We start from the raw sequence: 14664 nt of genomic DNA, 5'->3' as shown, positions 1-14664 counted from the left end.
GCAGCTTCGTAGTACAAGTTATCAGGACGTTGTTAGGTTCAGTTAACCCAGATAACTAAAAGTGATCCTGGATATGTTGAACTCGCTTCATAGTACAGGCCTCAAATAAAGCACTGCTGCAAAAAAATTTTCTCTGCAAAATCGCTGAGAGGAAGTGATTCTGTAGCTGTTGCTGCTCAGACAAAATCTATTTTAGCAACGGAAATCAATTTTTTTTTTGATTTAAAGAAAAATAATCTGGCTGACACCAGTTCTGGCCCGCGGGCCGCCAGTTGCCGACCACTGTGTTAAATGTTGCGTAACAACAAAACCACTATAACCTGCTTGTACCAACAGTCTATGGGTCATTTCTTCATGGGAGAAGTGTATGGAAATCCTACCACCTCATGATGGAAACAGTTATGTATTGCAGTGTAGGTTTTTAACTAAAAAATAGTTTTCACTTTGTCAGTATGGGTTATCGTGTGTGGGAAAAAAATCCATTAATCCATTTAAGATGAAATCTACAACAAATCAAAGTGAGAATAAAGTGAAGGGGTGTGAGCACTTTGTGAGGGACTGTAAGTCTTTCAGCCTCTGTGGATATCTGACCCCACATCTGTGTCTACAGGCTGGATGCAACCTGTGTAACAACATCAGTAATATGTTGATCAGGCAGTTCAGTTACAGGCTCAGACGTACTGTGGTTCTGTCACTACAGTACATTTCCTGAGCCAGCCTCCTTCCCAGTTGGTGGTGGTAATGCACCATGACGTTGTCTGCCAATGGGAAGTAGAAGAAGAAGACAAGCGGTATGACCTTGTGATGAGAACAGGGTCAGAGTTTGATGTCATTTGGCTCTTTGTATTGTCTCAAAGAAAAATCATTTAAAAGTGGGTAACAGCAGATCTCCTCGACCAACATCTCTTCAAAACAAGAATCCATTTTGTTTTCTGGAGCAGTCGGGACACTTTAGATCCGTACACTCACAAGTTTTGATCTGAACTCGGACGTCCACTCAGGGGCCTGGTGGAACACCTGCCATTTGGGTTCAGTCCTTGCTCTCTCGCTCTCTCTCTCTCTATCTCTCTGTCATTCCTGTCTCTACCTCTATTGCTGTCTCTGTCATAAGAAAGCCAAAAAGAAAAAAAAATAATAATTTGGAAGGAAATAACAGTGTTGCTCATAATCAGCCACCGCTCTCTAATAATTACACTGATGAAGAATGAGGTGAACATGTTGTGACCACAAACAAGAGCACGCACGCGTGAGCTAATTGTTTTTCTGAAGGAAATGAAAACTTCCCAAACGGGCTGCGAGGCTCCCTGCAGGCGGAGCGACCTCCAACCAGCGTGGAGCATCTCTCCGCCGTCTCTCCTCAGCTTATTCCTGCCCACACGGCGCCCACTGTGGCGAACACCACACCTCGCTCTCTGCTCACACACGCACTCACACACACACACACACACACACACACACACACACACACACAATCAGCTTTATCCTCTCTCTCAGTCAGCCACCCACACTCAGTCACGAGGGACCGCTGCGTGGTTGCACCAGTGTATGTGCCATTTTCTGGTGTGACATTTCACCACGTGTGTGTGAGTGCTGTATACAGTGTGTATGCGTGTGCACACGGGCACGCACCTCCATGCATGTGAGTGTGAAGAGGAGCTAATGCATTAGCCGTGCTTTAGGATTCCTCAGTGCTCCTTACGGAGGCGAGTTGGAAATCCCTTAGTTTAGCAACAATGTGTTTGAGCCAGGCAGAGGCTGCAGAGACACACACATTCATCTTCCTCAGCTGCAGCTGCCAGCAGCAGGAAACTGCAAGCCTGGGCGCTGCATGAGTATTTCTTCTTTCCTCGTGCTGTCACTTTTTTGGACCGTGGCTCCGTCTGGTCCTTCGCCGTTTCTTTACCCGTCCATCACAATCAATATGTGGGACAGCAGTGATTAGACTGTGATCAAAGCAGTGAAATGATGTATCACAACAGTTTCCTGGCATCCCACATGGCCGGTGGAGGCAGCGCACTGAGAGCTCAGGAGGAGAGAGTCACAAGTTTCAAGTCCTGTTCCTGTTGCTGTCAGTTTAATACACCACCCCACCCTGCACCCTCACCTGACCCCCACCTCTCTGCTGCCTGCAGACCAGAGGTGTGGTGCCATTTGTTTAAGGACCAGAGTGCACCTGTGACACACGTGTTGGCAGGTTTATTTAGTCAGCTATAACTGAACACTGATCAGATGTTTGACTTTCATCATGTTGAGATTATTACACCAGGGCTGATGTGACACTGGTATTGATGGTAACCATGATATTTAAAAATCATGTTAATAATACACATGATAATATTGCAATGTCAGTTCTTCTATAGGTATTATAATATTGTTATTGTGAATTTGTGCAGTGAAAATCTCAGAGGTATGAAGGTGTCAGATACGAACATATGTTTGGGGCCACCAAGGGGAGACGGGGCCCCTCATTTTGGGACATTTCGTAATGACAACTATACAACTATAAACCCCCTTGTTGCCCCCAACCCCCCCTCAGTGGGGCCCCTGCTGATGTGTGCTGTAGCTGGTGTGTACCTATTGCCTGCATGTGGGTGGGGGGTCCTTCGATGGACTTCTTTGGCTGGGCCCCCCAGGATCACCACTGGCTATGAAAACATAAGTTTCATTCCCAGCAGCAGGTTATTATTAAGTCTGTGTAAATGCATCCCAGACAAAGCAAGGCCAGGAGAGTGGATGGCGATTGTTGGGTAGAAAGAAGAATAAAACTTCACTGTGCCGCTCAGAGGGTAACAGCAGATACCGGCTTATTTTAAGGTGGAATCTTTTCTTCCTTGTTACTCAGTGCATGAGTTGACGTGAATCGATCAATACACCTTAAATATCAATATGTCCACTTAGACCATTACATTTGTTTTGAGTAGCTCTCCTCATGACACACGCTTTGACAATGAACGGATCTTTAAGTGCTTCAGCTCTTCAACTTGACTTTATACTAAAATACACCATGACCAACTCTACATATCAAACAGAGGGAGTTAGACATAAAGACCTGCCTCTAAACTCTGTGGCGTTCTGGAGCTGAAGTAAATAAAGACCGAGGCTGTGCTCTTTGTGAGATACTGAGATACTAAGAAAGTTAGTCTGTCTCTAACTTTCTCTCTGATCATGTTACAGTAAATCCAGCTGAACTCACAGCTCAGTCTTTGTGTTTATGTGTTTGGTGTTTTAGTCAGACGACGTCACAGTTATAATATCAGGATTTCATGTGGTCTGGACATAGACTAGGTTTAGACCTGGTCTTGTTGATAAGGACTGCTTGAATTTGGTCATTAAGGCCTTTCCACTCACTTCACAGTCTCTGGCAGATTACAGCTCAGCTCACATTGGAGGTGGGAGGAGCTAAGCAGGGAGTCACATAACATCAACCAATAACAATGATTTAAGTGTTAAGTTGTCATAACTAATATAAAGTAGCTTTTTGTTGGCTGTGTCTTTAAAGAGAGGTGTTGATTTAAGTTTATGACCATGTTACAGTGAAAGTGACTCATGATGTTTCTGAGTGAAACCCAACGTGGACGTGGTTCATAAACACGAGGGGGATTTAAACCCCGTCCTTTGGACTTGATTAGTTGAGAGGTGAATGTATCTGGATCAGAGCAGAACAGAGGGAGGTGGAGCTGCAGAGGACTGTTGGCCTCCACTCAAACCTCCCTCACCTGTTTGAAGTGAATAAAGCAGACTGCTCAGAGCATAAACACCCCCCCCCAATACATCAAGGGATATATTATTTCATATCATACTCCCTGTTCACACTCCCTTTTCCAAACATGTAGAGCATGATCCTCCAAATAAAAGCCAAAGAATAATATTAGCTGTAACAAAGTCTTTCACCTTTTGTCACTGTGCACTGTCATTAGTTTTTGTTTTGGTCCAGAGGGAGGGAGGATCAGATCCCTGATGAGTTTCTGACTGATAGATCCCTGGAAAATGGTCCACATCTATTCATTGTGTAACACCTTTTTAATCATTTTATATACGAGCTTCCGTTCATCCGTCAGTGGCTTTTTCATTGGTCTGATGGCTTTATGAGTTAATGAGAACTGTGTGATGGATGTACCAGCTGTTGGTGTTTGATGATCCAAACTTTGACAGATTCTGCCACTGAAGTGTCAGAAGGTGTTTGACCTGCACGTTCACGTCTTTGGTTAAAGAGGCGTTGATGTTTCATACAGACAGAGTGCAAAGAACCTGCACATTAAACAGAGAACGGCCTCGTACCAGCAGAGTGGATTTCATACCCGGCCTGTTTGTTGCTGAGAGCTTTGTGTCTTGTTTGGTTGTTTTCCCAGTTTTTTCTGCTTTATTAAATATTTCACACTTGAAAACGGCTGCGAAGCTGAAAGTGAGAGCGCATGATGTGAAAACCAAGGTCACGACCCAGACGATCCCACAGCACGGGGGGGGGGAGTTTACCCCTCCTCCTTCAGATTCACTCTCACTGCTGCTGCTTTTTTTCTCAAAGCTTTCAGAATGTGATTGAGATTGAGTCATGCGTCCTCTCGTCTCCCCTAATCACTCACGGCCTCCCCGTTGTCCACTGACGACTGACAAATGAATCCCTGCCCGCTCTGACACACATCCAGACCCAAATTACCCCACGTCCACACACGTGCACAAACACACACTGGAGGTCCACAGAGTGGATCGTCATGGACAGTGTTTCTGAAGTGAAGTGGCCAGCAGCCCAAACCTTTCACTGTGACCATGTGAATGTCAGAACATCCAAAAATAGCCCTGAGATCAGCAGCGCTCTCGACTTAAAGGTTAAAGATTTCTCACACAGTGTTCAGACAGTCAGCTGTGGACATGTTCAACACAGACTCCTGCTCATTAGCTGTAATTAATGTATTAAGCCATGATTAATTAACTGACTGAAGCAGCTCACTGCAAATATTTGCTATTATTTTGTAATTAAATTCATTTTCTGGATGTTTGCTTTGAATTCCTGCTTTCAGAGACGCTGACACTCTTCACTGAAACCTGAGTGATATTGATAAAAACATGTGACGCTTCCTCTCATCCTTATATGAATATGATCAGAGGTCACGTCAGAGTCAATACAGGTTAACAGCTTCCTATTGATGATCCTATTGACGCACTAAAGGAGACAAGTGAGCTGCATTACGTCAAAACCAGAGGTCGCCCGGGCAACGTCTCATTTCTATTATTAATAAAAGGATATAATGGACCCCCATGAATCTATAAGTCAATGTATTGATCAACTTTAGTGGTGAAAAAAGTGACAGGAGACATTGTGACCATAAAATAAAATCGACAAAGGTGTGTGTGTGTGTGTGTGTGCACATGACAGGATGTTCTAATGAGAGTTGATTGTATACAAAAATAATAATAACAATAATATTAATATACATTAATAATGTAATAATATATAATAATGATAATCAGGATGGTAATTATCATATTCATGTAGGTGGGGGAGAGGCCACACCAGAAAATACGATTAACAGATTATAATTAATCATTAGTGTGTGGACCAGACAAACTGTGAATCCAGTCACTTCCCAGCTGAAGAAACAGTGGACCAATCAGAGCGAGACGACATCTTCGCAGCTAATGAGCTAAACTCATGACAAATAGAGAGAGAAATGGTGACACACCCAGTTCCAGATGCCGCTGATGATACAGCTGTGATATCTTATTCACTTTCCTTTTTGTTTGAGCATCATGAAAAACCTTCAAGTAAATATATACATGAGATCAAATTCAGACTTTGTCCCGCTGATCAAAGCATGACAATATTTATTTGCAGTATTATAACTGAAACAGAACCTGCCGCTGCAGCTTCACATTAAAAGCCTTTAACTGGAGAAGAACGAGTAGACTTTTATTATGAAGCACATACAGGAAATGAAATGTGTTTGTCAGTGAGCTGAGCATGTGTTGCTACTGTTCATCAACAACACAACGGCCACTCAGCAGCCACAGTGAGCCGCCCACCTCCCCCTGCTCAGCCAGGTAACCAACACCTGCCGCTGCACCCTGCTGTTCCTGACTCAGGCCGCGTGCAGCATCGAACCAGATCACAGCTGCTCAGAAAATGATGGGAAAAGGCTGATTGAATTAAAAGGAGAGTGGTTTGTTATGTGTGATCTGTCATATTAAACCACATTTGTCTTCCCCTCACCACAAACTGCAGCTGCAAAACCTTCCAGATTCTCACTGTAAACCAAACTCAAAACCCAACCACCTTCCAGATCAGAGCGTCATACTGGATGATTCTGCTGAACCCTGGATTATTTGCCTTCTGCAATATGTGAAATGAGGTCTGGTCAGGTTTGAAATTATAGTTTTTTATGGCACTAAGGTTAATTTTAGTCTGATGTTCATACAGTCAGGCCTCTTCATCCTTCACCATCCACCCTGCTACATAATGGGCACTGGAGATAAACTGTGTGTTTCTACTGTGGGCCTATAACTCGGGACACTTGTCTAAAATGCACATGAAGTGACGTGGAAATTCACAGTGATTATGAAGCTACAAGATAAAAGCTGTCACATCAACTTCAAGTTTCTATTAAAAAGAAAAGAGTGGATCAGAGAGACAAACCAACCGTGCATTTTCTGACTGAAGCAAGAACGTTTCAGCAGATGATCTACAGGCCCTGAGGTTTCATTTCAGGTGTGGAGGCAGGTTGTATCTGACCTCTGGTGACCTAGAGAGGTCATTGCCCCCAGCATTGCATTTTTTTCCCCCATCAATCTCCATTATAATCATGTATCTTTGCCAAAATTGCATAAAGATGCTAATTTGCTAATTTTGCTTAGAGTGTTGCCGGGGGGCTGCAGGTTAAGGTAGCTATAGCTTGTTAAAAACACTGACAACTTCTGCTGTGTGTTCTATGGAGACACATGACTAGCTAGCACATTGGCAAACACTCCAATCAGGAGCTAACATGTTAGTTTGGTCTTCAGGGGGCTCTGCCCCTCCCAGAGGTCACATCTGAAAATAAACTTCCTGGTTTATAGAAACATGGAGACAGTTTCATGCTTTAATCATAAAATGTACAATAACCTTCATATAGAAGCTCATCTGCTGCTCTAATGAAACTTTTCTGTCTGGTCTCAGAATCTCTTGTCAGCCTGGTCCATATGAGAGGGAGAGAGGCGGTCCTCATCTCACCCCATCATCTTACAGTGCGACTCCCCCCTCCATCTGCTGCTGGGGGGGACCCTCGCTGCCTCCCTCGCTGAGGGAGTGAAGGTCTGGGAGACAGACTGTAATCTATGAAGTGCTCTGTTACTGAAGGTGCTGAGACCAACAGGTCTGACTCCAGCAACAGCTATCTGTCCTCATCAGCCCCCCCCCCCCCCCCCCCCCCCCCCAAGCTCTCGTCAGCCTCCTCACTCTGCTTCACTCCCCTCTGCCGATCTGTCTCTCTCCTCTGTATCTATTGTCTTTCCTTCATTCATCACTCTCCACCGTCACCCGTCTGTTCCCCCTCTTCACTGCACAGCGGGCCATAACCACCGGCTCCACACACCTATTTCCACACAAAATCCATTACATCTCCCCGGCCCCTCTTTATCTTCATCCACCAATTCAATCCATCCAGTCGCCCGTCCTGCCACATATTCACACTCTGCTCTCCTCTTCCATTTGAGCTCATCACAGCCTCCACAGCCACTCGCTCACTCTCAGCCTCTGATTATCATCTCAGAGACGCTCTGCCCGTGTGAGAGGAAGAGCATCCTCCTCTCTCTATCTCTGCACGAACCGACAGTGAGGGTATATTTCTTTTTTATTTTTCACACCTTGAGGCACAAACAGCCCACACCCCGCTGTTGACTTACATAAGTGCGATAACTAGAGGAGAGGGGGCTGGGGAGCGGGGGGGATATTAGCCGCTCTGGAGACTGGAGGAGGATCAGGCAGGAGATACCCACCGCAACATCTCTGCTTGGTTGGCTTCCCACGACTGGCTCGGTATCGGCCAACTATCAGCCTGGGGTGTGAAAGATGGGGAGGCAGCGATGGTGGCTCAGAGGAGGAGGAGGAGGAGGAGAGGAGGAGGAGGAGGAGGAGGAGGACCGGGAGAATGAGACCACAGGCTGATTAGGGGGAAGCGACTGAGAGAAGCAGAGGAACGAGAGAGAGATAGATGGTGGAAAGGTTAGCTGGAGAAAGAGGAGCCAAGAAATGTTCCATCCCTCTGGCCACAGTCCTGACGGAGCCAGGATAGAGATGTCAGGCCACATCCTGTCTGCCGAGGGGGGGGGGTCCGGGATCAAGCAGCAGACAATTAAACCTGGAGCCACAGGCCCTTATCCCGTCTTATTTCTGCCTCTCTCCTTCCACCATCCTCCTGTGTCTCTCTGCACCCCCAACCCCCCCCCCCCCCCCCCCCCCCCCCCCCGCTCTGAGCATCTTCCCTGAACAGCTATCACATATCAGCACTTGATTCTCCTCTGTTTCCAGAGGCTTCCCAGAAGCCGATCGAGTGTCCGTCCCTGGATCACAGAGGGGCGGAAAACGGCGCCGACCTCTCAAGGTCACAGGGCTTGTTTTCATCAGATGAAACCATAAACCTTCCATTTCCCTCTCTCCGTCCATCTTTCCCTCCTCTACTTCAGCCAGAGCACTCACTCCACTTGTTTTGCACCAGTATCATACCATTATCCTCACTTTTCACAAATCACACACATCTACAGCAGCTTGATTGCTCCTGAAGAAGTCATCTCTCTTTCATGGTGCTGAGAGCGTGCTAAACTCCAAGGTGACTCTGAGGTCACACAGAACCAACAGTAAACTGATCTTTCCCCAGAGGAGCACAGATGAATCTTAGACAGAGCTGCTGCTGGAAGTCAATTTTCTCCCAGTTAAACGAGTGTAAAAGCTTCTCACTCACCGTTTATCTCGGCGTCTCTCCCGCTCTCTTTCACACTGGGTAAACAGTTCTCCAGGTAAACTCCATTGTGATAGCAGGTATTCCCCTCGCTCAGCTGTGGCGGCGGCTCCCAGCACAAACATGGAGTCTGCATGATGCCGCAGGGCCGGTTGGACGTGCTGGAGGCCAGACAGTCCTCCAGCCACTGGCACAGCATCTGACATGCCGCCATGCTGGGGTTGCGCTTCCCCACCACCAGGTACTCTGTTTTGAAATCCCAGTCGCTGTCCGCAGCGGCCGCGCCCGCCCGAGGGGGCCCCTTCCTCATTTGGAGGAACTGCTTTCCGGCCTCTAGGAAGGCCACGGGGGCCGAGGCGTCACACACCCTCACCACCTCGTCGAAGCTCTCCATGCCCAGGTAGGTGCGCGTGGTCTCCAGGAAGGAGTCGTACTGGAAGGTGCGCAGCTGCGACGGCACGCAGTACTCTGTGGGTTTGGTCACCTTGATGAAGATGGTGTAGCGCCGCGGGTCGGGGTTCTGCAGGGTCCAGGAGCAAGGCGTGGTGGGAAACACCGATGATGACAGGAAGAAGCCGAAGAAGCGACTCTGGACTAAGGTGGAGCAGGAGTCCGACTCCGGGCCTGAGGGGGCGGCGTGACACCCGCCCTTCATCAGCAGCAGAGGGGCGAAACACAATAGCAGCCTCGCCGGGCCAGGAGTCTGAGACACGATGCTCGCCATGGTTAAAAGATGGAGGGAAGGAGAACGTATCGAAGGCCGACGGCTAGTATCTAGACGACTCAACTTAAAGCTGCGCAGGGTGAAGGAAGAAGAGAAGGAGGGGGGAGGGGGGGGTGGGTGATAACGGGGAAGAAGGCTTCTCTCAAAGATCCAGCGATCGGCCCATGGCGGCATCAGTCGACCCCGAGATTCACCAGAACCTGAGGAATGGAAGAGACAAGATATGAATTAGAGTTTGTATCTGATCAGACAACGGAATGGGATTACACTGATTGTATTTATCTCCGCAACCAGAAATCTCCATCAGCTGCGTTTGTTTGTGCTGTAAACTAAGAGCGACGGCAGCGTCTCGGGCCAACAGACAAACAGGATGAATAGAAGCTAATGGAGGGAGGGAGCCACTGATTTGGTTTTTCCTTCATTACTGGAGTTCAGGTCGGTCTCTTCCTGAGAGACAACTGCTCTCCACACGTCTGCTCCCATATTTCATCTGCCAGTTCATTCATTTGTCCAATTATAATACTATTAATTACAAAAAAGGCAACACCTGCAGTCATTCATTACTCCACTTCATGAGGGATGCGCCACAGACACTGATGTCAGGATCACTCATCTGTTTTGTGTTCGCTTATTAAGGCTGAAACCATTCGCTGATGTTCTGCCTTAAAATACATGGTGACAGAAGTAAACTTCACTTTCAATACACTTTTCAGTTGTTATCATCTGTGTTGATTTATTGAAAAGCCTGGACATGGAAATAGTTTAAGAATGGTAAACAGTATCATGGTTTGCTCTCTCAGTGAGATTTGTAGTTTCAGCTGATTGGAGATGAGCACTTTTTAGGGAGATTATTGTCTGTTGTTAAAGTCATGGACAAAAAGACTGAGTGCTGAGTGTGTCATCAGGATGTTTTATGACAGGCATATCATGTGACCTTCAGTTACACAGCATTAAAACAAGCTGAACTGATAGGAGTTTTGGAAAAGTAATACAACTTTGATAAACATACCAGACTGCAACATTAAAGCTCCATCCAGCGTAAAGGTAGATGTCCATGTGTTGTTTGATTATAGATCAGGTCTAGGTTCTATATCAATGCAGTGAAAGTATCAAAGCCTCCGTCCACAGAGAAATGCACACAGCCTGTATTCAGAAACTGAGCCTTAATACCTAAGAACCAGCCGTCAGGACTTCTGGAACTTTGTGATGTCACAACTAAGCTGTATCCCAAGCCCAGCCCACCGAGACCCACCATCCAACCTTGCAGGATTTGGGTTCTGTGAATGTTTTACCTGAAATCTTCTGTATTTTATTAGATCACTCAGGAAACAGTGAGCCAATCAGAAGAGAGGCTCAGAACCTCCTCTGTTCTGATTGGCTCACTGAACCGTTTTGAGATGTAAAACTACACTGAGGTGGTTTAATTATATCTTCTTACGGATCAACACTTCAAATAAAATACAGAAGGACTGGACCTTTAACATGCTGTGTTTTTATTTTGATCAATATCTTGTATATTAATGATCAGAATGAAAGATATGTTTTACAGATGCAGCTCCGTGTTTCCTTTTTCTGAAGTATTTCTCACTGAGATATTCCCTCATCATTAAAGACATTTGAACTCCATCCTTGACTCGCTGCCTGGAGTGATGCCACAGGCTTCACTTTGTCTGAACAATAAAGTTGTTTCAAGTCACAGTACGCTCCCCTAGCAACTTCCTGTGTCACTGGCTGCAACATTTATATGAACAAAGGATCAAATTCATGATGAATGACACAGGTGCAGCTCATAGAGACTAACAGGTAACGACTACTCACTGGTGTCGTCACATGGAGAAACACTTAGTGAAGATACTGAATGTGCATGAGGTGTTAAGTTTCTAACTGAGGCTTTTAATATTCAGAATATATGTCAAACTCATACTGACTCATTAAAGCCTGGTTTTTAATAGACTGACCAGTCCACTATCCAGACCTCCATCCAGAAGCTGGCGCCCCCCGTCTGGTCAGGACCTGGTTTCACAAAGACAGACTCTTCGATACAACAAAGAGTCAGACTTCAGATAGACTCTAAACTCTAGAGTCTAAATTCCTCTGTTGCTCAAAGCAGTTTTATTCTTGAGTATCTTAAGACAGACTGTGGTACAATGAATTCTGGGTAAATTAAGACTTTTTTCAAAATTAAAAAAATGGCCGTCCGAGGAATCACATCCAACCGCTCAGCTCTGTTTACCCTCAGCAGAACATGTTTGTCTTTAGGAAGAATTCAACAGTTACAAGACGTTTTACTTGAAGAGTGAAACAATAAACAAAAATAAAAAAATAAAAATTAATATTTGGAAAAAAACTCTCTCTTTCATTTCACGTTGCTCTCTTCATAACAATGTTAGTAACCACAAATTATGAGCCACGTTTCTTGTTGTTGGGTGCTACTTGTCAGCGCAAGTGTCGTTGATTGTTACCATGGTAACATTGGTCTTAGGCCTGGGTTAGTCTGGAGGTAAGGTGGTAAAATGAGTCAGTCTTTATTTTAGTGAACCAGTGTGACTAACATCAGACTGAAGACTGGAGCAACACCACAGACCAGTCTGACGTGTCTCTGTGAAACCAGCTCCTTGTGTTGGAGCCAGGTCTCCAGACTGAAACAAACCTCAACATTAGTTCCACCAGGCCACAGATCCAAACGACAACGAGGCAAATGTGGCAGTAAGTTTGACAAAAGGGACGACTAGATCCATGTCCAGCTCCGTGGTATAGATTTCAGAGGGAGAGAAGCTGACGGTCACAGTGAGCAGTGAGCTGAGGACAGCAGCTCGGATCAATCATAATGATCTGTAGGCTGACAGGAAGAGAGAGTGTGTGTGTGTGTGTTGTGTGTGTGTGTGTGTGTGTGTGGTGTGTGTGTGTGTGTGTGAGGGAGTAAAAGACAAATTGTCAGAAACCAATAAAGATAAGTCTTCAGAACCAATAAAGCACAGTCTAAAGAAAAAGTCCTTGTGAAGCAGGCCTTCAGGGGAAACTACACTGTCTCCACACAATTAAGTTTCCTTCCTGAGAAAACTTAATTAAACAAACTTTAATCAAACTGTTTATCAGGTCTCATCAACAAAGGCGTTTTTTTTTGCTTTCATGATAACGAGCACATGTAGAAGGCCTCTTCACACAGCTCACCAACTTCACAAAGCTCAAAACAGAGCAGGTCATAAATCTCTGTTTTCTACTTCTGCTTTTTCCTCTTTATTCTATGAGATATTTCATTATATTGGAAGGTACACCTTTAAACATTGAATTCAAAACATACATTATTCTATATAATGATACGTGGTCTGTTGCATGGCAGCTTCTTTTGTAAGATGGAAATACAACTTAATATAAAGCTAAAGATTTGACCCCCCCCCCAATACAAAATAACAACCGTGTCCACCAACATATAAGAAGAGCAACACACTGAACAACAGGTGGACACAAGAGAACACACACACACACACACAGCTGCTAATTCATGAGCTATGGCTCTGACTGAAACCTGATGAACTGAACTCTCACTCATGACACGCAACACTTTTGTTTTTGTTTGTATTGCTACACCCACAGGTTTCTGAAGCTCAGAGTGAGCTGCTCCACTGTCGCCATCTTGGCAGTGTCTGATTCCTCCACTCACTCCCAGCTAATCCAAAAATATTCAAAGAGGAGGGGCATGTGTGGGGCAGAAACTTTGGTGTATACACTCACCCACCTGCCACTCAAAGAGGCCACGCCCTCAATTCTCCATAACTTTAGTCTTTAATAAAATGGAAACAGGTGAGTTAAAAATAAAAATTTCAGGCTGGTTTTTGCATCTGAGTGAAAGTTCAAGAAACCAGACAGTCAACTGTGGTTTTAAACAGTTCTATTTAGTAAGAACATGACAAACACTTGCCAAACAACAGAACACTTAAAAACTCTGGTACAAACAAAGTATGCATGATTAAAATCAATATCCTTTTCAGTCCTTTTTACTCAACAATATAAATAGAAAATTAAGTTCTGCGATGTGATACAGCAAAAAAATAAAAATAAATAGACCCAAGAGGATATGCACTGGGTACTGGCCTGGTGCTCATCGAGGGTCCACTAATATTCGGTTGGTTCCTGTAATTTCTTACTTTCTGTGTGTCCTAATGGGTGATATTGTTCCAAATGATGAAACAGGTTTGTGGTGTTGCCTGTCAGCACCTGCAAATATCATCTGTATAATCTGTAAATAATGTCACGTGCTGGCCTGTATTTATACCTGTAACCGTGCAGCCTATGGACAAAGAATGGGGGATAAATAAAGTCTGAACTGAACTGAACTGAACTAACTTGCACAATGTGGACCTCTATTCCTGCGACATGAGGAATGCTATAAGCCTTAATTATATTGAATATTTATCAAACATTTTTTATGTTTCTATTGAGGAAAATAATTTTGCGATAATCATTGCTATCGTTTTATCACCCAGCCCTAATTTATATATATGTATATATATATATACATACTATATATATATATATATGTATACTGTATATGTACTTTTGTTGGCAGTTTGGTACAATCTGCCGAGTCCAACCTTAATTTCACTGCCTTGCTTAATGTATATTGAACCTTGTCATGACAACTCAAGCTTTGAAATGCTCTTTAGTGGAAGCAACACTTAAACCTGACACATAAAAAACAATATACTTGTGCATTGTTCAAAAAAACAACTGAAACAAAAAATACCACAGTATAATTATATTATGAATATAATATGGTGTATTGCCATATTATGGATGGACTATATCGAGTTAAATTTGGGCTCAAAGAACATCAGTTGTGTCACAGCACCCACAGTCTGTACATTTCTGGGAAGAAAAAAAAAAAAAGATCCACCATCACTGACAACGTCTGCTTCACTCATTCATCCTGTTTCATATATCTGAACCTGGATCCTTACTGGCCCTCCCTGGTTCTGCCTTATCCTCCCTCGTCCTCCCTCGTACTATCTCATCCTC

General features: G+C 44.7%; 1 protein-coding gene across 7 annotated transcripts in view; it reads right to left on the bottom strand.

The window, feature by feature from the left end:
- The window catches only part of adgrb1a (adhesion G protein-coupled receptor B1a), a 160863-nt gene that overhangs the window by 106298 nt on the left and 39901 nt on the right, over positions 1 to 14664 (bottom strand). For all 7 annotated transcript variants that reach the window (XM_056380686.1, XM_056380682.1, XM_056380680.1 and 4 more), the window contains exon 2: positions 8928 to 9848. In XM_056380686.1, coding sequence (XP_056236661.1) covers positions 8928 to 9822 — 895 coding nt within the window. In that variant the 5' untranslated portion in view covers positions 9823 to 9848. The remainder of the gene's footprint in view (positions 1 to 8927; positions 9849 to 14664) is intronic.

Source organism: Seriola aureovittata, chromosome 7 (assembly GCF_021018895.1).
Source record: "Seriola aureovittata isolate HTS-2021-v1 ecotype China chromosome 7, ASM2101889v1, whole genome shotgun sequence".
NCBI lineage: Eukaryota > Metazoa > Chordata > Actinopteri > Carangiformes > Carangidae > Seriola > Seriola aureovittata.
This window is presented reverse-complemented; position numbering and strand designations above follow the sequence as displayed.